General features: G+C 38.5%; 1 protein-coding gene across 2 annotated transcripts in view; it reads right to left on the reverse strand.

The window, feature by feature from the left end:
* The window catches only part of FBXO31 (F-box protein 31), a 208460-nt gene that overhangs the window by 146360 nt on the left and 34924 nt on the right, over positions 1–27176 (reverse strand). For both annotated transcript variants that reach the window (XM_053701143.1, XM_053701133.1), the window contains exon 2: positions 380–451. In XM_053701143.1, coding sequence (XP_053557118.1) covers positions 380–451 — 72 coding nt within the window. The remainder of the gene's footprint in view (positions 1–379; positions 452–27176) is intronic.

The raw sequence follows: 27176 nt of genomic DNA on the forward strand, positions 1-27176 counted from the left end.
TGTCCCTGACTACTAAAAAAGCATATCTCAGATCTAGAGATGTTGTAAAATGAGTAAAAGCATGGATAAAGCACTATTTGAAAAAAAACAATAACCGGTTGTCCTTATTACTATGATATGTTTCTTATTGATCACGTATTTTCAGTACAAAATAAAAATCACCAAACCAAAAAGAGAACTTTTTTTAATATCAAGACCCATATCCTTATAATTAACCATAAATAATCATAAAAAAATAAATTTAACTTGACAATGGTCCATTTAATCAGATTTTAAAATGAGAACAGAAATGTGGTATGTTCCACAAACTCCTACACTCTGTCCTCTTAGTAGTCATAGGAATTTAACTGCTAACATATAGTATTAAAGGACTACTCACGTTTGACGTAAACATCTTGGCAGGAGACACCTGTGACTTCCAGTTTCCTCAGATTTTCACAGACACCGTATTCTACAAAGACAAATATACAAGTTAAGAAACCCCCAAAAATGAGTATAAAAAGTCATAACTAAATCTCCACACACACACATGCACGCAGACGCACGCATGCACACATGCACCCATGCACACACATGAAAGACACGTTTCCACTGAATTTATAATGGATGGAACATTGCTACTAGGCTTAAAGGGATATGGAACTACAATTTTAAACAATATTCCAATTTACTTCTATTATCAAATTTGCTTTGTTCTCTTTGTATTCTTTGTTGAAGGAACAGTAATGTACTAATTAGAGCTAGCGGGACAAATCACGTGAGTCAATGATAAGAGGCATTTATGTGCAGCAACCAATCAGCATCCAATAATGCATTGCTGCTCCGGAGCAAATTAGGTAATAGAAGTAAAGAGCAAACTTGTTTAAAATAGCATACTCTATCTGAATCATGAAAGAAAGAAAAATGGATTTCATGTCCTTTTAAAAGCCTGGCAGGCAATTTGCTAATGAAAGTCAGATTTATGCTTAAAGGGACAGTAAAGTCAAAATTAAACTTTCATGTTTCAGATAGAGCGTGCAATTTTTTTTTAATTGTTTTATTTATAATCCAAGTCACTGTCCAAAAACAATATCAACCATTTTGAAAACATGGCATAATCAAAAGATACAATAAATTCGACAACATAGTACTATGTTCATTTGTACATGTAGTTAAGTTTAGGCTAATCATCACATTAATGAACACAAACATTTTATTTTCCTACAATGCTTGGAGTTTTGATTTTCAGTATAACCCCCCCCCCCCCCCTTGTGAAGAGAAAACATAATTACGAGAGAGAAAGAGGGGAAAAAAATAAAATAAATAAAAATAAAATAAAATTACCATCACTTTCTTCCTCCTGAAGCTTTACCAGTTCCCTAATAAAACAATTTCTGTATTTCTAAAGGGGAAGATTATGTAATCTATTTCTGCAACAGGGAAGATTTTTAAGAAGGCAGGCCATTTATCAAAGAACCTTTTAATGTCTTGTTCATTATTTATATTCGCGTTTCTCTGGTCTAAGATGCATTGTTTTTTCATGCAGTTTTTAATTTCAGTAATGCTTGGCATTGCATGACTTTTCCACTTCTTACAAATTAAATACCTGGTAGCAAGAATAGCGGAGATTATTATTTTTTCATCAGTTTGCTTACCAGGCTCTTCCTTAAGGCAGAGTATTTTCTGATATATTGTCAGAGAGACATAGTCTATCTTAAGCACCTTTTTTAGCCAGTATTCGAGCCTAGCCCAGAGATTTTTAATCTTTGGACAATACCAAAACATATGTATTAAATCAGCTGCCTGATACGAACATTTAGGACATTTATTAAACCCTACATTCACACATTTGAAACCTCTCTCGGGGGTAAAATATGCCCCATGAAGGAGCTTGACATGTGCCTCCCTCCAAGTTGCAGAGAGCGTTACTTGTGCAATTTTTTTAATTGACAGTTAAATGGTTTTAGACTCAATATTACTCTGAGGGATTGCTGTATTCCAGTAGGAGGCAATCTTTGCCAATGCCGGTTCTCCTTTATTTGTACCCAGAAGATGATAACATGGTGCAATTGACATATGACCATTTCTTGTTAGAACAAGCCAATCATCGAGTTTACCTAGTTCCCATTCCCAACCAGCTTTCTTAACTAGGTCATGTGCAAAATGTCTTAATTGCAATAACGCAAAGAAGTCTTTATTGGGCAGATCAAAATCTCTTTTTAATTCCTGGAATGTTTTGATATATTTTCTCTCTTTATCAATTATTTGATATACCTTTGTTAACCCCCAAGTATGCCATTTCCTAAAGACTTCGGAATGCAGTCCTGATTGAAAAATAGGGTTACCTATTATAGGCAAAAGACAAGTAGCACTTTTATTAATTGAAAGAGAGGTTACTATCTTGTGCCAAGCTTTAAGTGCGTTAAGAATTGTTTTACATCGTTTAATTTCTGAGGGGATTTCTTTAGGTACTAAGTGTATTAATGCAGATAGAGAATATGGGTAGCAGACACTGGTCTCGAGATAATTGTTAAAGACATAGTTATTAGATGAGATCCAGTCTGCTACGACACGAGCCAGAAAGGAGAGGTTATAAAGCCTTATGTCTGGTAAGGCAAGACCACCATCTTTTCTTGGTATTGAAAGTTTCATAAGAGATATCTTTGACCTCTTATTCTGCCATAAGAACTGTATAAGTGAAGTATTGATTGAACGTATATCCTTACCTAGTAGAATTATTGGTGTATTTTGAAGTATATATAAGAGTTTTGGAAGAAGAGCCATTTTAAAAAGGGCAATCCTTCCAGAAAGTGATATTGGGAGATTTTGCCATAACAAGAGCTTTTCTTTGATCATTTTTACTACTGGAGGTATATTCAATGTATAGAGATCTACGGACCTTGTCGGAATATGAATCCCTAGATATTTAAAAGAATCTTTTACTTGGCGAAAAGGAGTTTTTAATATTGAAGTTTTATTTTTCCTGAGCCACACTATCTCTGATTTTGTCATATTTACTTTGTATCCAGAGAATGTACCAAATTGTTCCAAGATCTGAAAAAGTTTTGGTAAGTTCAGTTTGGTGTTAGCCAAATAAAGCAGCAGATCATCAGCATACAGACCAATTTTTATTTCGCAATTACGAATTTTTATACCATCCAAATGATGCCAAATTTTAATTGCCAGAGGTTCAATGGAGATATTAAATAAGAGCGGGGAAAGAGGACAGCCCTGCCTTGTTCCTCTACCTAACAAGATAGGGGGGGAAATGTTGTTATTCACTATCAATCTTGTAGATGGGTGTTTATATAGATTTTAGATAAATTCAAGAAAATTACCTCCGATACCAAATTGCCTTAACGATGTTTTGATATGTTCATAAAATATTGAATCAAAGGCTTTTTCAGCATCTAAGGAAATAATAGCAAGGTCAGGTATGTCCTCCCCCCCGCTAGTTAAGTTGGATAGTGCCTCAAAATATTCTGTCACCAATAGGGCTTCCCTAATTTTTGAGGCTGAGTTGCGGTTATTTAGAAAACCTGCTTGATCAGTATGTATTATTTCTGAGAGGGGTCCTTGAAGTCTAGATGCTAGAATTGCAGTAAGAATTTTGTAATCTGAATTTAACAGTGCAATTGGTCTGTAAGATTCCTTGTATTCAGGGTTTTTTCCACCTTTTAATATCAGAGTTGTGTAAGAATTGGTAAATGAAGAGGGGATCATTTTACCACTAATAAAGAAGCTGTTAAAGAGCGTGCAAAGATGTGGGGTGGCTTCACCAATCAGGATCTTATAGAATTCACTAGGCAAGCCATCTGGACCTGCTGCTTTATTTGAGGCAAGCTTAGATATTACTTTCTCTATTTCTTCTATGGAAATAGGGACATTGAGACTATCAGCCATTTCTGATGTGACAGTAGGATATGTGATATCTCTCCAAAATTCATCAGATGTATGCGTATCACTTGTTTGAAATGAGTATAGTTGCTGGTAATATTCATTGAATGCAGCTAGTATGTCTTCGGCTTTAGAAAGCTGAAGGCCTTTATTATACAATTTGTCTATGATTGGTTGTTTTTTCTCATTTTTTATTAATTTGGCCAGCATCTTACCTGATTTATTACCATATTTATATAGCTTGGCCTGCATTTTTAATTCCTTTTGCGTTTCTTGCAGTAAAACAAAAGTATCCCTTTCATTTTTTGCTTTGACGTATTTTGCCCAGTTTAAGGGGGTTTTATCGAGCAGATAATGATTATAAGTGTTAGTTAAACATTGGCATGACTCTCTTTCTCTGGATCGAATTTTCTTATGCAGGGCTGAGCTATATGAAATTATTTCGCCTCTCATTACTGCTTTTGCAGTGTCCCAAAATATTTCAGGGCGGTTTAAATAGTCTTTATTAAAGTGTGCAAATTCCTTATATCTATTTATAAGCCAGTTCTTGAATTTTACCTCAGTCGTCAGATAGTAGGGAAAAAAAACAAAACGTGTTGCAGTAGAATATAAATGTGAAAGCTGAAACTCAAGTACAATCGGTGCATGATCTGAAAGAAAGATTGGTCCTATATCTGATTTTACCCCTCTCATCACCATACGTTCATCAATTAGAAAAATGTTGATTCTGGAGAGCGTCTTATGCGCCTTGGAAAGACAGGTGAAATTTTGAGTAGTAGGATTTTGCTGTCTCCAGATATCCCGCAGCGCTAAGTTCTGCATTATTTTTTTAAACATCTTACCCTCTAGATTATCTTTTTTTTGTTTTAACTGTTTGACATTGTGTCTTAGCCTATCAATCGGGCATTGTGGCGCCATATTGTAATCTCCTCCCATAATTAAAGAGCCTTCCGTGAAGGATAATAATTTGGTCTGCAAAGTGTTCCAAAATTTTGGATCAAATACATTAGGACCGTATGTATTACATAATGTATACATCTTCTGGGCAATCTTTATTTTCAGTAGTACATATCTCCCCCCGATGTCAGCCTCAAAATGTGTGACTTCGGTATCAATTTTCTTTCCTATTAGAATTGCTACCCCCTTTTCCTCTTAACACTGGGTGCAAAATAGATTTCTTTTACCCATGTTGATTTAAGTTTTAAAGATTGTTCAGCTGATAAATGGGTTTCTTGAATAAAACCTATGTCAGTCTGGATCTTTCGCAAGTGATTAAGAATTGCTTTTCTCTTTATAGGGGTAGATATACCACCTACATTCCAAGACACTATTTTACAATTTTTATTCCGCATACTCATTTATACATTAAGAAGGAAGAAAAGAAAAAAGAAAAAAAAGAAATAAAATTAGACACCTAAATTCTCTCCGCACAGGTGGGAGTTGGGTCCTAGGACTCGCGTCTAGAAGAGACACGGTCTTTCCCATAAGCAAAAACCTATAACTTACACTCAGTCTAGTAATCAGATATTCAATATTGCTGTTATTAAACTTAAGAACCCAGTGTGTTATAGAAGCTCTCAGCCAGTTGAGCTTCTTCAAAGAAGTGTGTGACTTCCCCAACTTTAAACTTTAATTTGTAGGGGTACATTATGGTTGCCTGGTACCCTTTTTGTATCAGTTTGGAACAAATAGGAGCAAGCTCCCTTCTCCTTGCTGCAGTGTCAGCGGAGAAATCTTGAAACATAAGAATTGTAGCGTCTCCAGCCTTAACAGGCTGTTGTTTGCAATAATGCTGGAAGAAGGTAAGTTTGTCTTGAAAATTTAATATTCTAGCGATAACAGGCCTAGGCCTAGTTCTATCTTTATTGCCTGAGCGAGGCAGACCAAGTCTGTGCGCTCTCTCCACTGGGATGGGATATAGGGTAGATGGCATCTTTAAAATTGTAGGCAAGGTTTCTGATATAAAATTAACAAGGTTGTCATATTGCTGTTCTTCCGGAAGGCCTATAATTCTTATATTATTTCTTCTAGAACAATTTTCTAGATCTTCTAATCTATTTTGAATTTTCTGTACGTTGTTATTTATACCTTCTAGATTAGAACTATGTGCTATTGTTAGGTCTTCCAGGTCCGAAACTCTTTGTTCGGCTTCCTGCAGCCTATTAGAGAATTGACGAACCTCTTGTGTCAGAGAAAGAAAATCTTGTTTGATTTCAGCTCTAAGAGCCTCAAATTTAGGAGAGAGCGCATCTGATATACTGGCGACTAAGCTGTGGATATTGGTTATTTCTTGTACAGCTGGTACATTTAACATAGTTGGTTGCGCTTCCGTGGGAGGCTCCTGATTACCCTTCAATTTTCTGTCTCTCTGTCTTGCTGCCATGGCTGGAGAAATATTCTGGGGTGAGGTGTGAAGGAATTTATCCATGTGCCAGAAAAAAAAAAAAAAAAAATTGAAGTGAGGCAATTTATCTAAGTGGAGATCAATACAGGGAGTGAACTTAATTTTAGAGTTAAGTTTGAGAAGGTGAAGCGTTCTCAAATAGACAAGTGAGGATAGGGATGTGCACTATTGTGACCGAGTGAGGGAAAAGAAAGGGGGAAAGAGAAAAAAAAAAAAAAAAAAAAGGGGAGGGAAAATAATAAACTGTGAATTAAATCGTGTTATTTAGATCCAGCAAGGGATGCAGAGAACAGGGACTTTATTAATGTTAGGCAATTTTATGTCAGTTTGTTAATTGTCTTACTGTTGCTAATCTTCAAAAGATACAATAAAGGAAATGGTATCTCTGAAAGCAGCAACAGCAGTTTCTCAGTTAGATTTATATCCTAAGAAAATATTATTCCAGCAATTATATACAGTATGTTTTATAGGTAAGCAAACATATACACAGTGACTTAGTTATATCCTGGTTCAGTCAGTTTCATTTGTATTTTATTTTCAGAGAAGTTAGAATATCTCTTCTTTAAAGAAAATTTATTAGGTAGTTTAGGAGATTTATTTTTAGGAAAGAGTTATTAGATAATATAACTGAGGATCTTTTATCTCTATATAGCCCTTCCCTCCAAGCAGTAATAAGGGATAATATATCCTGAAAAAGATTATAGAAAATTTCTTTGGTATTGGATTATTAATTCCTTATTCACACTCAATAACCTTTGATTCTCTTTTCCCTTTTTTCCTCCCTTTCCCCCTTTTCCCTTCCCCCTCCCCTGAGAACGTTTCACTTTTTAGAGGAGAAAGTACAATGTCTTTTTACATACTATACACATTTTACACATTCTTAAGCATTAACATTTTTGCCTAGATTTGCTCAATACATTGCTATGACAAAAATTGTAGCGACAAGTAATATAGTTAAATGCGCCAAGAAAATCATGTGCAGAAAAAGAATCATATAAGGAGCCAATGAAAAAGTAAAAAAGAAGTTCCTTTATATAGTTAATAAAGTTCAACCAGTTCTTGTATGTATGCAGCTCGCCACCTTACCTGGGTCACTCCATGCATCAGCGTTCAACTAATAACCAGGTAGGTGAGCGGAGAGAACCTTCAATATGTGAAAATGCCAAAATTACTGATACCTATTAGAGGGGTTAATTATACAGCCATCTTCCGTAGCATTTTTACCAGGATCCATACAGTGTTCCCCAGGGCGTACAGCTCTGGTTGATATCCCCAAAAAAGAGGTGAAGAGAGGAAAACATGCTCCCAGATTGACCACCTCTTGATCTAGCGCTTACCCATAGCGTCTCGAGAAACCAGAGCAGAGATGTGCAGGGGCGCTGCACAGGGAAATCTCAGCGGCAACTGCCAGGCTAGCCACACACAGCCCCGACCTCCCATGCAGCACCGGTGGGGGAGGGGGGGATTCTCCAGCAAGCCTTCAGTCTGGCATCAAGCAGAGCCGCTTCGAGTACTTATCGCTCCTTGCTTGAAGATGCGGCTCCACCACCACACTTCAACCCAGCCTCGCGGATGATTTCCGTCTCCCTTGCAACTTCGGTGGGGGAGAAGAAGGTACGTGGGAGGTCCGCCGCGCTGCTGTGGGTACTCAGGACAGAGGTCAGGAAAGAAACATCAGGTCCTTTGTTAGTGCAGCAGTATTGATATATGTAAATAGCCTTATCCTCCCACACAGCACCGGTGGGGGAGGAAAGGGTATGGAGAGAGTCTGCTGTTATCCTACAGGTAATCAGGGCCAGGTTCAAGGCAGTTTATCAGTATAGCAGAGAGAGTGTGTAAGGATAGCCTCAACCTCCCACGCAACACCGGTGGGGGAGGGAGGCACTCGGTTCCTCTTTGAAGTTACTTCAAAAGTTCTAATATATATAAAGAGAGGAAGCCCAAGGTACAGGCTTTTTGCAAGCTGACTAGTAATGTCAGCACAGTGGGATGTCTGTCCACTGTCTGGCTCCAGGAGCGTTGATACAGGCTATCCAAGTAGCTACCCAGGTCCCTGGGTTTGGCACGAGAAACTCCACCAGCAGCTGCAGGACTGGAAGGTAATCACACACAGGTGTGTGCAGTTAGCTCCTCCTCCGGAAACCAGCAGAGCGTGCAATTTTAAACAACTTTCCAATTTACTTCTGTTATCAAATTTGCTTCATTCTATTGGTATCTTTTATTGAATAGCAAAACTAGGTAGGCCCATAAGCGCTCAGGAGTGTGCATGTGTCTTTAGTATTTTATGAGAGATTTACAAATGACTAAACAAATTTACACTATTAGAGTGTATAGCAGCTGTCCGTATTATGATGAAAACAAGCTGTTCGTTAGTTATAAGCATAAGATAATAACTAAATTACAGCCAACATCCACAAACAGTAAAATCCCTGGCTTATCAGAGGCTTAGAATATTTAGAATGCCTGCTCTTAAATGGATAGAAAGGTCAAAAATTAAATGTGCATGGGTGCATTTCAATTTGAAGTATAAAGTATTTTTACAATATACTTTCATCAGCAAAAATGATTCAAGTAATTATTACTGCTTTTCTGAGGCATAAGCACATATCCTGTGAGGGATTGTGCACCAGCATTCAAACACTGTTTGATCAGATTGCTGCTGTGGTGTGCATTGCTTCTATTAATACATAATCTGTGTCATACAAGCCACTGCTGCCTCTCTGACAAGGTGTAGTGTTTATAAATATAAATAGCGTTTGGTCCCGCGCCAACTATGCCCCTATAAGCCTAAGGATGGTGGCACCTTGTTACCACCAGGGTGACAATCAGGTAAATTAATGTGGAGTCCCCCAGGCGCCTATCTAACGGAGGCAAAGGGGAAGAACAATGATGATAGTCAGGCAGTTATGCTTAAAGGTGAAAGCTGAGAACTTTAATAAGAACAATTCAAATCAACATCTCAATGTACACATTAATTATTATATAATCATGGATCCATGAAAAAATACACAGTAAAAACAAAACAATATATACACTCAAAATGACATTGGTTGTGAACAATAAAATGACATTGGTTGCGAACAATAATAGTAAGTATTGGAACCCACGGCGGGGTAAAGTGGAAAGAGTGAAAAAATATGTGAAACAAAATATATAAAAAAATAATATATGTGAAAAAATTGAAAAAATGAAATAATTAATGAAAAACGTTGAAAACCAGGTTTAGAAAACTTCTTATATTGAAAAGTCTGATCTGCACAGTTCCTCAAAGGTATAGTGGACCTAAATGTGGAGAAGATGGGTATTGCGTGTCAAATAAAAAATGTGAAAGTTCCATGTGATAAAAAATCAAAGGGGTATAAAAATTGAAAAACTCAGATCCGGTAGTGAAAAATGAAAACAATGTGAAAAAAGTTATCCAAATCACACAGCGGTGAAAGTGCATGAACAAATGTAACAAAGAGTGTATCACAAAGTGGTTTAAAAAATGGTCTTAATTATTGCAGCTCAGGGGTTCCCGGAGTGTCTAGAATGTGAAAGAGATTCCAAGTACTGATAATCCGATATTAACCTAGAAAGAAATAAAAAAACAACAACATAGCTCAATAACGTATTCACAGTGGTAGTTATAGAGAAAATAGGCTTACCAATCAGTCAACGCGTTTCGGCCCGTGATAGGTCTTTATCAAGACTGGAGTCTTGATAAAGGCCTATCACGGGCCGAAACGCGTTGACTGATTGGTAAGCCTATTTTCTCTATAACTACCACTGTGAATACGTTATTGCGCTATGTTGTTGTTTTTTATTTCTTTCTAGGTTAATATCGGATCATCAGTACTTGGAATCTCTTTCACATTCTACACACTCCGGGAACCCCTGAGCTGCAATAATTAAGACCATTTTTTAAACCACTTTGTGATACACTCTTTGTTACATTTGTTCATGCACTTTCACCGCTGTGTGATTTGGATAACTTTTTTTCACATTGTTTTCATTTTTCACTACCGGATCTGAGTTTTTCAATTTTTATACCCCTTTGATTTTTTATCACTTGGAACTTTCATATTTTTGATTTGACACGCAATACCCATCTTCTCCACATTTAGGTCCACTATACCTTTGAGGAACTGTGCAGATCGGACTTTTCAATATAAGAAGTTTTCTAAACCTGTTTTTCAACGTTTTTCATTATTTAATTTTTTCAATTTTTTCACATATATTAATTTTTATATATTTTGTTTCACATATTTTTTCACTCTTTCCACTTTACCCTGCCGTGGGTTCCAATACTTACTATTATTGTTCGCAACCAATGTCATTTTATTGTTCACTAACAATGTCATTTTGAGTGTATATATTGTTCTTATCGTTTTTATCATATTGTTTTTACTGTGTATTTTTTCATGGATCCATGATTATATAATAATTAATGTGTACATTGAGATGTTGATTTGAATTGTTCTTATTAAAGTTCTCAGTTTTCACCTTTAAGCATAACTGCCTGACTATCATCATTGTACTTCCCCTTTGCCTCCGTTAGATAGGCGCCTGGGGGACTCCACATTAATTTACCCAAGGTGTAGTGTTTACATACTGGAGAAAAGGCCCTCAAAGCATATGTGCATATGTCACTGAAAAACAGTAATCATTTTTTAATAGAAGCATTTTTGCTAATGGAAGTATATTCCAAAAATGTTTCTATTGTAAATTGAAATACATCCATACACAATTCTTTGACCTTTCTATCTCTTAGAATTAATTGAGAGAGAGAAAAGAGAGAGGGAGAGAGAAAAAGAAAGCGAGAATGATAGAAAAAGAGAGAGAAATAATAAAATAAAAAAATCACTCATCCCCTCATCTGGGACGAGAACAAAATATTCCTGGGCAAGTTTGGAAAAGCGGTCACAAGAAGGTATGGGGTTTTATCCCTTTAATGGGACAGTCTAGTCAAAAATAAAGTTTAATGATTCAGATAGGGCATGTAATTTTAAACAACTTTCCAATTTGCTTTCATTGGCAATTTTACTTTGTTCTCTTGGTGTTCATAGTTGAAAGCTTAACCTAGGTAGATTCATATGCTAATTTCTTAGCCTTGAAGGTCGCCTCTTATCTGAATGCATTTTGACATTTTTCACAACTAGAGGGCGTTAGTTCATGTGTGATATATATATATATATATATATATATAAATAAATAAAAGCATTGTGCTCACGGCCGTGGAGTTACCCAGGAGTCAGCACTGATTGGCTAAAATGCAAGTCTGTCAAAAGAACTGAGATAAAGGGGCAGTCTGCAGAGGCTTAGATACAAGGTAATCACAGAGGTAAAAGTATATTAATATAACTGTGTTGGTTATGCAAAACTGTGGAATGGGTAATAAAGGGATTATCTATTTTTTTTAAACAACACAAATTCTGGTGTAGACTGTCCCTTTAATAATGTAAATGGATATAAACTTATGTAGGCTTGCCAAAGACTAGATCCCACTCCAGCTGTATACTCAACAACTGATTTGTGTTACCATAAAGTTGCTTAGTTTGAAAATTAAAATGTGATAACAACCAATGAAGAACAAGTATTCAAATGAGGAGATGAAATCAACCAATGAGAATGAGGATACCCAGAGAATTAAGCAAATTTGGTGATATAAGTACATTGGAAAGTTGATTGAAATTGTATGTTTTATCTGAATCATGAAATAAAAATGTGGGCTTTTATGTCCTTTTAAGCACTGTCCCTATAAGCCAGTAATATTTAATAATAATGTGGGAAATAATCATTTGAAATAAATTTTGAATAATTTTATAATTGCCATGTTAACACCTCCAAACTCTTAATTGCAATTATAAATGAACATTGAATGAATGTTTCACAGTTTAAAAGTCTGATTTCAATTATATATTTTTACTGTTATATTCAATTTAAAAAAATAATCTTTATCACTTAAACATGTACATGAAGTATTTTTAGGTATCACTAAAGTGTAACAGTTCCAAAATATAGAATTTGAAAATGTAGAAAACAAATAAACAAAAACTTAAAGAAACCTTGTTAATGAGTTTGCCGTTCGATTGGAATACAGTTGCTGAAATGTCCTATATATGGTATTAGGAGTATACTGTAGGCCGGATGCATTTGAAGACAAATAAATTGGAAAGGGTTACCTGATAACAGACAACATAAAGTACCTGAAGGCCATTGTGTTCGGCTATAATCTAGGTTTTTATCTGGAAAGATACTTCTCCAAAACATTATTTATATTGCACTTAGCTCATCTATAAATATATATTTTATTCAATAAAATAAATATAGTTTGCAAATTGTGTAAAGATAAAGCTCTTGGTTTTGTGTTTTATACAATGGGGTACTGAGCAATCTAACACACTAATGGCTAGATCAGTGTTTTTCAACTCCAGTACTCTAGGCACACCAACAGGCCAGAGCACAGGAGAAATAATCATCTGATCAGTAGCCATGGTTACTGGCCTGCTCTCACTTATCAGTTGATGATTTTATTACAAGCACAGAGACTCCTATTTTGCTTTCCTCTTTTACTACTTATACAGCTTTTCACAGACATAATGATATATTACAAACAGGTAACAACAAAAACAAAGAACAAGATAACAACCAATGAAGAACAAGTATTGAAATGAACAGTCATAGTGCCCATATACTGTCCAAATAGTCCCTAATCCTCCTCTCTTCTTTGATGCAAACTGGAAGAAGATTCAGCAGGAAAGGAAACATCGGATGAAGGATCCACCGATGAAGAAACTTGGCAAACCATAGAAGAGGCAAATGAACATTTTGGACAACAGAGATAGACATTTGGGCATCAACTTGCTGAAGAAACTTGATATGAATATCAATACTATGTAGAAGATCCATAACCATGAAGATGAGTTCTTAAATGGGATGTTGCATGTTTTGAAACCCTGGAAAACCAGAGTGGAGAGGATGAAGTACAATAACAATATATATATAGTTAGTATATGAGAGAAAACAATATACCAACAAGGGAGTGAGGGAGGGAGGGAGGGAGGGAAAATACTCGTCTCTGTGTCTTTAATAACATCTAGATTTTTCCTTCACAAAGCTAGCATAATCAGAATTTTATTACAAGCACAGAGACTCCTATTTTGCTAGTTTAAAGCTAAATAAAGGATTAAAGAACAGGCAGCATGAGAAATAGGTTTGAAATAGAATTGTTTAAAGGTAGAGTCAAAAGACCAGTCAGGAGCATTGAGTATATCTTGAAGAGAGGAAGATTTTAAGTATGCTTTGAAAGCGGATGCTCCTCAAATATAATGAGCCGTAAAGGAATTCTCAACACCAGATAAAAAAAGAATCCATTTAACCCATCTGGCAATAGAAGTGGAAGAGACAGGTTTGTGAGGAGAAACAAAAGAAAGAGTTGAGGAGAGGAAGAAGATGTTAGTGAAGAAGTTCAGGATTCATATTCTTTGAGACAGGAAGCTACACAGAGATTAGGATGGGCGGGGAAAAATGGATAAAAATAAATAAATTTTGAGTGACATTTAGCTCTGCGGGAAAGTAAAAAGGTGACACCAAAAGGGGAGAACATTTTGGAACTGGTATAGAACTGGACAGTTCTAGGAGAGATGGCTACTAGGACTGAGTTGGCCAAATGGGAGTTATAAGGAGAAGGGAGATTTGAACTCTGCAAAGATGTGCAAGGGTCCTGGGAATCATGGAATAGGGCGGAAACGCATAAGCATTTTGATTGGGCCAAGGTTGAAGAAAGGCATCTACAGCTGCGGCCTCTGGATCTGGACGCCAACTGAAAAAAAGGTTTTATCTGATAATTGGATCTGGAGGCAAAAAGATCTATGGTGAAGGGACCTCTCAATGAGGCAAGGGAAAGGAAAACATTGGGCAGTAATTTCCAAATCGCTGGAATCCAGAAGGTAGGGAGATCCCCAATCCGCTGCCGAATTGGAGAGACCTGGAATGTATTCGGCTTGAATGTAAATATTGTTTTGTAAATAATAATAAACAAAATCTTTGGTAATCTCAGAGAGAGCTTTGTATTTAGTACCCCCAAATTTGTTCAGACATCTCACGGCAGAAATATTGTCCATGCGAAGGATCACAGAAATGGGAAGCTAAATTCTTTATGAAGCTCTTGATTACAAAGGAACCCGCCAGAAGTTCCTTGCAATTTATACAAAGAAGTCTCTCCGCATTTATCCATTTGCCACCGGTGATAAGAGAACCACACATCGGGCACCCCATCCAGAGTTGCTTGCATCGGCTTCTATAACTAGTTCTGGGGAGTTGACGAAGATTGCTCTGTCGTTCCAGGCGTCCATGTGAATAAGCCACCAGAGTAATTCCGGATGAGCTTCCAGAGAGAGAAATAGGATGAGCATATGAGAGACCTTTGCGAAGAAAATAAATTTTGAGGCGTTGGAGAGCCCGATAGTGGAGGGGAGCTGGGAAGATAGGTTGGATGGGGGAAGAGAGGAGACCAATTATGGGAAAGAATACTTTTTTAGGACAGATAAGATCTCCTTTTTTATTGCAAAGATCTTCTCTAGGGGAAGACTATGGGTAGGTGAGAGGATGTTTATTTGAAAACCAAGGAAAAAGGATGGATTTCTGCTTGTTTATCAGAAATCCAAGATTCTCCAAAAGGGAGATAGTTAATTGAGGTGAGAGGACAGAGTAAGTCAGTCCTGATTTATAATCAGAATATCATCCAGGTAAATTATAAAAAGGAACACCCCTGAATCTGAGCCAGGCAACAACAGGTTTCAGGATTTTGGTGAAAATCCAAGGGGCAGAAGACAGTCCGAAAGGAAGACAAGTGAATTGCCATAGAATGTTGTTCCAATAAAATACTGAGACATTTTCTGAGAGGGATGGATGGGAACAGTTAAGTAAGCATCTGTAAGATTGAGGCGGACTAACCAGTCTAGATCTAGAAGACAATCCCTGAGAAGATGAAAACCCTCCATCTTTAAATGTTGGTAAAGAACAAAGGCATTCAGAGTCCTGAGATTTAGAACGGGACGAAATTGTCCGTTTTTCTTTTTTTTTACCAGGAAAATGTTGCTTAAGTAACTGTCTCTGTCCAGAATGACGAGTTCTATAGCATGTTTTGAGGCTAGAGAAGAAATCTCTGAGCCAATGGCGAGCTTGTCTTTCTTTGAGAACTGAAAGGGTCTGGGAGGAAACAATTGGGAGGGGGGAGATGTGAAATCTATAAGCACCCCTGATACTGTTTGGAGAATCCAGGGGTCTGAGGTGATTAGATGCCAATTTGTTATGAAGCATGCAAGTCTGACACCTATTTTTTGAGGGGAAAAAAGGTGAAAGTGAGAGAGAAAGGGAATTACCTTGTGGGTTTCTGAAACGTCCTCTTGTACGGAATGACCTTGAAGACCAAGGGCGGCTTCCTGATGGAAAGAAGGTAGAGTTTTGTATTTGATACTGGTTGGAATAGTAATATTGGGACCTAGTGTTGAATGAGTTATAGGAGGAACGGCCGGGAAAGTGGCCCCTTCTTTTCCCGGGCCTGTCAAAAACACTGGATTGTGTGTAAAGTGTTTTCTTAATAGTGGATTTTTTGTTTTGGATAAGGTATTAAAGGTTTTAGCATAAATATTCATTCTAAAAAGGTGAGAGTCACCAAAAAGGAGGCCATTTGGGTCGGAGGATCTTTGGGATGAAGCAAAATCTGATAATTTGGGGTCAAGTCTACGAATAATATTATGTTTTATTTCTGCAACTATGGCTTCGTTGGCATTGCCTAAAAAGGCAATGGATTTGAGAATCCACTCTCTAATAATGCAAGGATCAAGGGAAGAGTTGGAAGCAATAGCTTCTTCAGAGAGATCAACATTTTTTTGCAATAGGGCCTGTATTATCTATGAGTTTATCTTGGCAAGCCCTGAGGAGTCTTACTGAACCCCTTTTTAGGATAAGCTCCTTGGGAACCTAAAAAATTTATATCTGAATCTGTTTCAGGGGTTATGGTAGAATTACTGGGCAGGGAAGGACGGGGACATTCAGCTCTCAATTTTGATCTGGCTGATTTTTTAAGGGAGTTCCTTAAATAATGATCCATGAACTCAGCTATTTCCCTTCAAAGGAACCATTCAGAAGAATGGGGGTGTTGCAGTTCACCAGGTTTGGTAAAAGGAATTCCTAGGGAAGCAAGGAAAATTTTATCATCATGGGATTTTAAAGAATTAGATTTTTTCTTCTCTTTTTGTCTCTTGTATTTGAGAAAGTCATCAAAATCTGAGTCGGATGAAAAATCCTCAGACTGTTTATTATCATTAAAATCATCAGAAAAATATTCCTTATCTGAAGAGGAAATATTATTATAAAGCCTTTTGTGTGCTTTTAAAAAATCTGAAGTGGATTTTCTTAAAGCGGGTTTATTATTACTACTAATTTCTGAAAAAACACACCCTGACCTCTGATTATTAGAAAGGTCAGGGGTTCTGGGGCCAGGAAAAATCTGCTGGCTAGCAAAACTACTGCCTGCTGTGTGCATTAAGGCAGAGTGAGGGTTGTCTTGCTGAGAAAGACTTAGGAGCCATTAGAGGCCTTTTATTAGATTGAGGGGAGACAGGGAATAAATGTCTAGTTTTAGGAGTGTTTTGCTCAGAGTTTATAACAGCCATTAATTCATTTTATCATCTATTTTTTAAATGAAAGATGAAATTTTATCATTTAAACACTGATCCCCATGTTTGAATAAAGGGATTTTTAAGATGACACTTCACTGCTGTTTTCTCAGCATTCATGGTTCCCTCAATGAACTATAGCTCCCCAGTGCCGGCAGCACTCATGCAGGCCCAGACCATGACACTCCCACCACTATGCTTGACTGTAGGCAACACACACTTGTCTTTGTACTCCTCACCTGGTTGCCGCCACACACGCTTGACACCATCTGAACCAAATAAGTTTATCTGGGTCTCATCGGACTACAGGACATGGTTCCAGTAATCCATGTCCTTAGTCTGCTTGTCTTCAGCAAACTGTTTGCAGGCTTTCTTGCGCATCATCTTTAGAAGAGGCTTCCTTCTATGACGACAGCCATGCAGACCAATTTGATGCAGTGTGCAGCCTATGGTCTGAGCACTGAGAGGCTGACCCCCCACCCCTTCAACCTCTGCAGCAATGCTGGCAGCACTCATATGTCTATTTCTCAATGACAACCTCTGGATATGTCGCCGAGCACCTGCACTCAACTTCTTTGGTCGACCATGGCGAGGCCTGTTCTGAGTGGAACCTGTCCTGTGAAACTGCTGTATGGTCTTGCCCACCGCGCTGCAGCTCAGTTTCAGGTTCTTGGCAATCTTCTTATAGCCTATGCAATCTTTATGTAGAGCAACAATTCTTTTTTTCAGATCCTCAGAGAGTTCTTTGCCATGATGTTGAACTTCCAGTGACCAGTATGAGAGAGTGTGAGAGCAATAACACCAAATGTAACACACCTGTGCCCTATTCACACCTGAGATCTTGTAACACTAACAAGTCACATGACACCGGGGAGGGTAGATGGCTAATTGGGCCCAATTTGGACATTTACACTTAGGGGTGTACTCACTTTTGTTGCCAATGGTTTAGACATTAATGGCTGTGTGTTGAGATATTTTGAGGGGACAGCAAATTTACACTGTTATACAGGCTGTACACTCACTAATTTACATTATAGCAAAGTGTCATTTCTTTAGTGTTGTAACATGAAAAGATATAATAAAATTTTTACAAAAATGTGTGGGGTGTACTCACTTTTGTGAGATACTGTATATGCATGTTCTGAACATTTTGTTTTATTCCTATAATAAAACTAAACCACAAAAAACCTGTAAACATTTTACCAGAAATATGATATATTGCAATAAATATAAATTAATCAAGAAATCTATAGCTATAATAACATAAAGGAAGACATAAATCAAAAGCAGCACTTTTTAATCAGCACACAAAGAGAAAAAAGTCTTCTAAGGCATAAATTTCAGAATAGTATCAGTTTGAAAAGCAGAGTCACACTCTTAGAAATGTGGGTTGATTTCAAATGAACTTTATTTTTGCCAACATATAAAATACATATGGAGATGTGCAAGAAAGTCTGACTTCTTTAATGCCCCTAGTGGTGCTTAATCATAGACCAATTAAGCGCTAATAGAGGTTCCGAAACATGTTAGACTAGCTCCATGTCCATTTTATATGTTGGGGAAAAAACATAATTTATGCTTACCTGATAAATTCCTTTCTTTTTTGGTAGTGAGAGTCCATGAGACCCCACCCTTTGTTTTTGTGTTTAGTATTTTCTTTTTACCTGTTCCTTTTATGGCTCTTATTCCTTTGTCTTACCTTATTTTGCTTGGCTATACGTTAGATAGAGGTACATGTGAGGTGGGAGGGTTTTTTATAAAGCTCTTGGGGTTTGGAAATCTTTGCATCCTCCTGGTAATTCCCAGGAGTAATGGATTATAGACTGTCACCACCATGAAATAAATTCATTTATCAGGTAAGCATAAATTATGTTTTCTTATGTACAGGTGGTGATAGTCCACAATCCATTACTCCTGGAAATTAAATACCCAAGCCATGGAGTCCACGAGTAAAAGCATAAAGGGAGGGATTTAAAAAACAAAATTTATGCTTACCTGATAAATGTATTTCTCTTGTGGTGTATCAGTCCACGGATTCATCCATTACTTGTGGGATATTCTCCTTCCCAACAGGAAGCTGCAAGAGGATCACCCACAGCAGAGCTGTCTATATAGCTCCTCCCCTAACTGCCACCTCCCAGTCATTCGACCGAAGACAAGCAAGAGAAAGGAGAAACTATAGGGTGCAGTGGTGACTGTAGTTTAAAAATTAAAAAAACACCTGCCTTAAAATGACAGGGCGGGCCGTGGACTGGATACACCACAAGAGAAATAAATTTATCAGGTAAGCATAAATTTTGTTTTCTCTTGTAAGGTGTATCCAGTCCACGAATCATCCATTACTTGTGGGATACCAATACCAAAGCTATAGGACACGGATGAAGGGAGGGACAAGGCAGGCGCTTAAACGGAAGGCACCACTGCCTGTAAGACCTTTCTCCCAAAAATAGCCTCCGAAGAAGCAAAAGTATCAAATTTGTAGAATTTAGAAAAAGTATGAAGCGAAGACCAAGTCGCCGCCTTACAAATCTGTTCAACAGAAGCCTCATTTTTAAAGGCCCATGTGGAAGCCACCGCTCTAGTGGAATGAGCTGTAATTCTTACAGGAGGCTGCTGGCCAGCAGTGTCATAAGCTAAGCGGATTATACTTCTTAACCAAAAAGAAAGAGAAGTTGCTGAAGCCTTTTGGCCTTTCCTCCGTCCAGAGTAGACAACAAACAATGCAGATGTTTGACGAAAATCTTTAGTAGCTTGTAAATAAAACTTTAAAGCACGAACCACGTCAAGATTGTGTAATAGACGTTCCTTCTTTGAAGAAGGATTAGGACACAGTGACGGAACAATCTCTTGATTGATATTCTTATTGGATACCACCTTAGGAAGAAACCCAGGTTTGGTACGCAAAACTACCTTATCTGCATGGAAGATCAGATAAGGGGAATCACACTGCAAGGCAAATAACTCTGAAACTCTTTGAGCCAAAGAGATAGCTACCAAGAACAGAACTTTCCAAGATAAAAGCTTGATATCTATGGAATGCAGAGGTTTAAACGGAACCCTTTGAAGAACTTTAAGAACTAAATTTAAACTCCATGGTGGAGCAACAGGTTTAAACACAGGCTTGATTCTAACTAAAGCCTGACAAAATGCCTGAACGTCTGGAACATCCGCCAGACGCTTGTGCAAAAGGACAGAGCAGAAATCTGTCCCTTTAAGGAACTAGCTGACAATCCCTTCTCCAATCCTTCTTGGAGAAAAGACAATATCCTGGGAATCCTGACTTTACTCCATGAGTAACCCTTGGATTCACACCAATGAAGATATTTACACCATATCTTATGATAGATTTTCCTGGTGACAGGCTTTCGAGCCTGAATTAAGGTATCAATGACCGACTCTGAAAAACCACGTTTTGACAAAATCAAGGGTTCAATCTCCAAGCAGTCAGACGCAGAGAAATTAGATTTGGATGTTTGAAGGGACCTTGAAGTAGAAGGTTCTGCCTCAGCGGCAGAGTCCAAGGTGGAAAGGATGACATGTCCACCAGATCTGCGTACCATGTCCTGCGTGGCCACGCAGAAGCTAACAAAATCACTGAAGCTCTCTCCTGCTTGATCTTGGCAATCAGACGAGGGAGCAGAGGAAACGGTGGGAACACATAAGCCAGGTTGAAAGACCAAGGCGCTGCTAGAGCATCTATCAGCGTTGCCTTGGGATCCCTGGACCTGAACCCGTAACAAGGAAGCTTGGCGTTCTGACGAGACGCCATGAGATCCAGTTCTGGTTTGCCCCAAAGTTGAATCAACTGTGCAAACACCTCCGGATGGAGTTCCCACTCCCCCGGATGAAAAGTCTGCCGACTTAGAAAATCTGCCTCCCAGTTCTCTACTCCTGGGATATGGATAGCTGATAGATGGCAAGAGTGAACCTCTGCCCATAGAATTATTTTTGAAACCTCCAACATTGCTAGGGAACTCCTTGTTCCCCCTTGATGGTTGATGTAAGCTACAGTCGTGAGGTTGTCCGACTGAAATCTGATGAACCTGAACGCAGCTAGCTGAGGCCAAGCCTGAAGAGCATTGAATATCGCTCTTAGTTCCAGAATGTTTATCGGAAGGAGTGTCTCCTCCTGAGTCCACAAGCCCTGAGCCTTCAGGGAGTTCGACTGCACCCCAGCCCAGAAGGCTGGCATCTGTCGTTACTATTGTCCAATCTAGCCTGCGGAAGGTCATACCCTTGGACAGATGGACCCGAGATAACCACCAGAGAAGAGAATCCCTGGTCTCTTGATCCAGATTTAGTAGAGGGGACAAATCTGTGTAATCCCCATTCCACTGACTGAGCATGCAGAGTTGCAGCGGTCTGAGATGTAGGCGGGCAAACAGCACTATGTCCATTGCCGCTACCATTAAGCCGATTACTTCCATACACTGAGCCACTGAAGGGCGAGAAGTAGAATAAAGAACACGGCAGGAATTTAGAAGTTTTGACAACCTGGCCTCTGTCAGGTAAATCTTCATTTCTACAGAAGGAAACTCTTGTGAGAGGGGATAGAGAACTTTTTTCTTCGTTCACTTTCCACCCATGCGACCTCAGAAATGCCAGAACAATGTCCGTGTGAGACCTGGCAACTTGAAAAGCCGACGCCTGTATCAGAATGTCGTCTGAGTAAGGGGCTACTGCTATAGCCCGCGGCCTTAGGACCGCTAGAAGGGACCCTAGAACCTTTGTAAAGATTATTGGTGCCGTGGCCAACCCGAAGGGAAGAGCCACAAACTGGTAGTGCCTGTATTGACCTTCCTGGATCATAGGAAGGATGGTTCGAATAGTCTCCATCTTGAAGGATGGGACACTGAGAAATTTGTTTAAGATCTTGAGATCTAAGATTGGTCTGAATGTTCCCTCTTTCTTGGGAACAACAAACAGATTTGAATAAAAGCCCTGTCCCAGTTCCTCCTGCGGAACTGGGTGGATCACTCCCATAACTAGGAGTTCTTGAACACAATGTAAGAATGCTTCTCTCTTTATCTGGTTTGCAGATAAAATTGAGAGATGAAATCTCCCTTTTGGGGGAGAGGTTTTGAATTCCAGAAGATAACCCTTGGACACAATTTCCAATGCCCAGGAATCCTGGACATCTCTTGCCCAAGATAAAATACATTAATGCACCACATCTCTCTAGCTGCTTCCCTTGTCAAGAGCTGCAAGAGAATGACTGGGAGGTGGCAGTTAGGGGAGGAGCTATATAGACAGCTCTGCTGTGGGTGATCCTCTTGCAGCTTCCTGTTGGGAAGGAGAATATCCCACAAGTAATGGATGAATCCGTGGACTGGATACACCTTACAAGAGAAAACATTTTTTTCACTGAGAAAATAAATCCAAACCCCCATAAAACTTTTTTTTTTAAATGCACTTTAAAAATCGATCATTCAGACAAGAGAAAGTCGAGCTGAGATAACTGCCTGAAGGACCTTCCCTCCAAAGGATGCCGCAAAAGAAGCAAACACATCAAAGTGGTAGACTTTTGTAAAAGTATGCAAAGAAGACCAAAGTAGCTGCTTGGAAAATTTGGTCAACTAAAGCCTCATTCTTGAATGCCCAAGGAGTGGCGACGGACCTAGTAGAACGAGCAGTAATCCGTTGCGGAGGAGACTGACCTGCTTCCAAGTAAGCATTGTAAATCAAGAGTCTCAACCAAGAGGTCAAAGAAACACCAGAAACTTTTCAGTATTCACTTTGAATGAACAGACTGTAAGTCTTTCTAAAGTCTGGATGAAAAACAAGATAAGGAGGATCACAAGAAAAAGCAGATAACTCTGAAACTCTTCTAGCAAAAGAAGAGAAGAATTGGTTTAATTACATGCTTAATATGGGCCAAAATCTGAACAAAACCATGAATATCAGGAAGGTTAGCAAATTTTCCTATGAAATAAAACTGAAAGAGCAGAAATCAGCCCCTTCAGAGAACTGGCAGATAGGCCCTTATCCAGACCATTTGGTAAAAACTGCAAAATCCTAGGAATTCTAAAAGAATGCCAGGAAAAAAAAAAAAAACAGATCTATACACCAAGAAATAAAGGCCTTGCAGACCTTATGATACATCTTTCTAGTTACAGTCTTACAAGCCTGAATTAAAGTTTCATTCACTAAATCAGAGAAACTTCTATGTTGAAGAACTAACCGTTCAAATTTCATGCCATCAAGATCAGAGACTTCAGATCCAGATGGAAAACTGAACATTGAGACAGAAGGTCTGACTGCACAAGAAGTGGCTAAGGAAGGCAACTGGACATCTGAACTAGATCTGCATACCAAATCATGTGAGGCTAAACTGGTGAAATCAGGATTACAGATTATTTCTCTAGGCTTATCTTGGAGATCACTCTGGGAAGAAGTATGAGAGGAGGTAACAAATAAGCAAGCTGAAATGACCAATGAGCTACTAGAGCATCCACAAACTCTGCCTATGAACCTCACAAAGCACCTGAGAAGTTTGTTGTTAAAACGAGAAGCCATCAGATCCATCTCTGGTAAACCCCAAAGACCCACAATCTGATTGAACACATCCTGGTGAAGAGACCATTCACCTGGATGTAGAGATTGACAACTTAAGAAGTCTGCTCCTTGAATATGTATCACATAGACTAGACAGGAATTGATTTCTGCCCAAGAGTGAATTTGAGGCACTAGCCTCATGGCTAGGAAACTGATTTTCCCCTGATGGTTGACATAAGAAACTGCTGTGACATTGTCTGTTTGGAAATGGAGTGGAGACTCCCTTTTCAACAGAGGCCAAGCCTGAAGAGTCCGGAAAATAGCACGGAGTTCTAGAACATTTATTGGGAACCTCACCTCCCTAGAGTCCCTGTGCTCTCAGAGACCCTCAAACAGCTCCCAAACCTAAAAGACTGATGACAGTCCAGGTAGGACAAGGAAAAGAAACCCCCTTAATAATTAACTGATGACCCAGCCACCAAGTCAGAAACTGAATTGTACTGGGATCTAGAAAAACCTTTTGAGATAGCCGAGTATGATCCCTGCACCACTGACTAAGCATACAAAGCTGAAGAGGCATCATGTAAAAACGAGCAAATGGAATTGCATCTAAAGCTGTTATCATGAGACCCATACTTTCCATACAAAGAGCAACAGATTGAAAAGAGAACAATAAAGTTCAGACAAGCTGACACCAATTTTAACATCATCTGCTCTGTTAGAGATAGATTCATGGAGACCTAATCTATTTGAAATCTCCCCAAAAATTACCTTTGTTTAAGGAACCAAAAGCACTCGTTAGAAAATTCATCCTCCAACCATGTTGCTTAAGAAACAACAACAACAACAACAGTCTGTTGGTATGAGATTCTGCTAAAGGTAAAGATAAAGCTTGAACCAAGATATCGTCCAGGTAGGTAAACACTGCAATACCCTGAGATCTGATGACAGACAATAGGGAACCTAGAACTTTTGTACATATTCTTGGAGCTGTTGCCAGACCAAATGGTAGAGCAACAAAATAAAAACGTTTGTCTAGAAAAGCAAATATCAGAAACTGGTAATGTTTCCGTGTATTGGAACATGAAGATAAGCATTCTTTAAAACTATTGTGGACATAAACTGACCTTGCTGAACAAAAGACAGACAATTCTGAATAGTTTCCATTTTGAAAGAAGGAATTCTTACAAACTTGTTCAGAGCTTTCAGATCCAGGACTGGTCTGAACATACCTTCCTCTTTTGGAACGCTGAAAATATTTGCATAAAAACCCAACCCCTGCTCCTTCAAAGGAACTGGTACAATCACTCCCATAGTTTCCAAATCTGAAACGGACTGGAAAAAAAGCTTGAGCCTTTAAGGGAATCCTTGCAATATTGGAAAGAAAATAGAACCCAGGGATCTAGAACAGACTGAAACCAAGTTTCCTGCAAAAAGGCATAACCTGCCCCCAACCAGAATCTATGGATCGGGGCCGCATCATCATGCAGATTTGGTAGTAGAAATAGATTTCTTAGCCTGCTTTGACTTGTTCCAGTGAGCACTAGACCTCCAGACTGGGCCAGAGATGGCTTGCTTCTGAGCAGAGGAGTCAACCTTTTGTTCCTTATTCTAATGAAAGGAATGTAAATGATTAGAAGCTTTAGATTTCCCTGTAAACTTCTTGTCTTGAGGAACAAAAGAAAATTTATGCTTACCTGATAAATTTGTTTCTTTTTAGACACGAGTCCAAGGATCATCATCCTTACTTGTGGGATATTCACCTCCTGCTCAGCAGGAGGAGGCAAAGAGCACCACAGCAGAGCTGTTAAATAGCTCCTCCCTTCCCTCCCACTACAGTCATTCGACCAAAGTTAGGAAGAGAAAGGAAAAGCTAAGGTGCAGAGGTGTCTGAAGTTTAAAAAAAAATTAACAACCTGTCTTAAAAGAATAGGGCGGGCCGTGGACTCATTGTGTCTAAAAAGAAACAAAATTTATCAGGTAAGCATAAATTTTCTTTTCTTTTTAAAGACACGATGAGTCCACGGATCATCATCCTTACTTGTGGGATACCAATACCAAAGCTAGAGTACACGGATGATAAGGGAGGGACAAGACAGGGAACCCAAACGGGAGGCACCACTGCTTAAAGAACCTTTCCCCCAAAAACAGCCTCAGTCGAGGCAAAAAAAAAAATCTGAAAAAGTGTGAAGAGAGGACCAAGTTGCAGCATTGCAAATCTATTCAACAGAAGCATAGTTTTTGAATGCCCATGAGGAAGCCACAGCTTCGTGGAATGAACCATAATTCTCTCAGGAGGCTGCTGTCCAGCAGTCTCATATGCAAAATGTAAAGAGAAGTATCCGTAGCTTTCTGTCCCTTGCATTTTCCTGAGAAAAACACAAACAAAGAAGAAGACTGACGAAAATCCTTAGTTGCCTGCAGGTAAAACTTTAAAGTACGGACCACGTCCAAATTGTGCAAAAGTCTTTCCTTCTAAAAGAAGGATTAGGACACACCTCACTTTACCTCTTCCTATCACTAACGTAGGCAAAGAGAATAACTGGAGTGGGAGGAGCTATTTAACAGCTCTGCTGTGGTGCTCTTTACCTCCTCCTGCTGACCAGGAGGTGAATATCCCACAAGTAAAGATGATGATCCGTGGACTCATCGTGTCTTTAAAAAGAAAAGCCCCTTTACCACCAGTAAAAAGTAGATATTATAGAATCTAAATCAGAACCAAATAGTTTATTTCCATGAAAAGAAGACAATAGTCTGGATTTTGACACCATGCCAGCTTACCAGGACTTAAGCCATAAGGCACTCCTAGCAAGGATTGCCAAGGACATGCTTTTGATAGTTATACTATCAAACACAGCATCACAAATAAAAAAATTGGCACATTTGAGTAAACCCAGAATCATCAGAACACTGTTGTGGAAGAACCAGTAAGTTGAAGCAGCAGCAAACATTAGAAATAACTGACCTAAGCAAATACCCTGCATGAAAAAGGCCCTTCTATGAAAAAACTCCAATTTTCTATCCAAAGGGTCTTCAAAAGAAGTACTGTCTTCCAAAGGGGACGTAGTATGCTTAGCCAGAGTGGAAATAGCACCATCAACTTTAGGAACAGTTTCCCACAATTCAACATTAGCAGTAGATAAAAGATATAACTTTTTAAACCTTACAGAAGGATGAAATGAATTACCTGGCTTTGACCATTCCTTAGAACTCATGTCAGAGACAGCATGGGAAATACCTCAGGGAGCTTAACAACTGAATTTAAATGATTGCAAGACTTATCTTCAGAAACCTTAGAATCTTTGACTCCTAAATTGAGTAAAACCTCTTTCAAAAGAGAACGAATATATTAAATTTTAAACAAAAAAGGGGAAGTATAACATCAGAAGAAACTTTGATGAGGTTCCATACACTGGGTGGTAACACAGTAGCATTCTCCTGTAATTAACAAACAGAAGGAGCAGTAATACCCATAGAATCAGCATTTGATTGTTTTGCATGCATTAACATTTTTAAACATGAGTCACATAAATAATCTGACAGAGAGACCTCAGCTTCTTTACAATAAACTTAAACTTATTAGTAAGGTGTTCAGGAGACTCGGCTTCTAAGGTAAATTTAGGGACAGAATCAGACAGTTCCATTATATCATTGGCAAAGCAAAGCAATAAACATGATAAAAAAAATTATTTCTACTGTCACTCAGAAAGAATTTGCAGTTAACCACCACATAAACT

The sequence above is a fragment of the Bombina bombina genome, chromosome 1 (assembly GCF_027579735.1).
Source record: "Bombina bombina isolate aBomBom1 chromosome 1, aBomBom1.pri, whole genome shotgun sequence".
Lineage (NCBI taxonomy): Eukaryota > Metazoa > Chordata > Amphibia > Anura > Bombinatoridae > Bombina > Bombina bombina.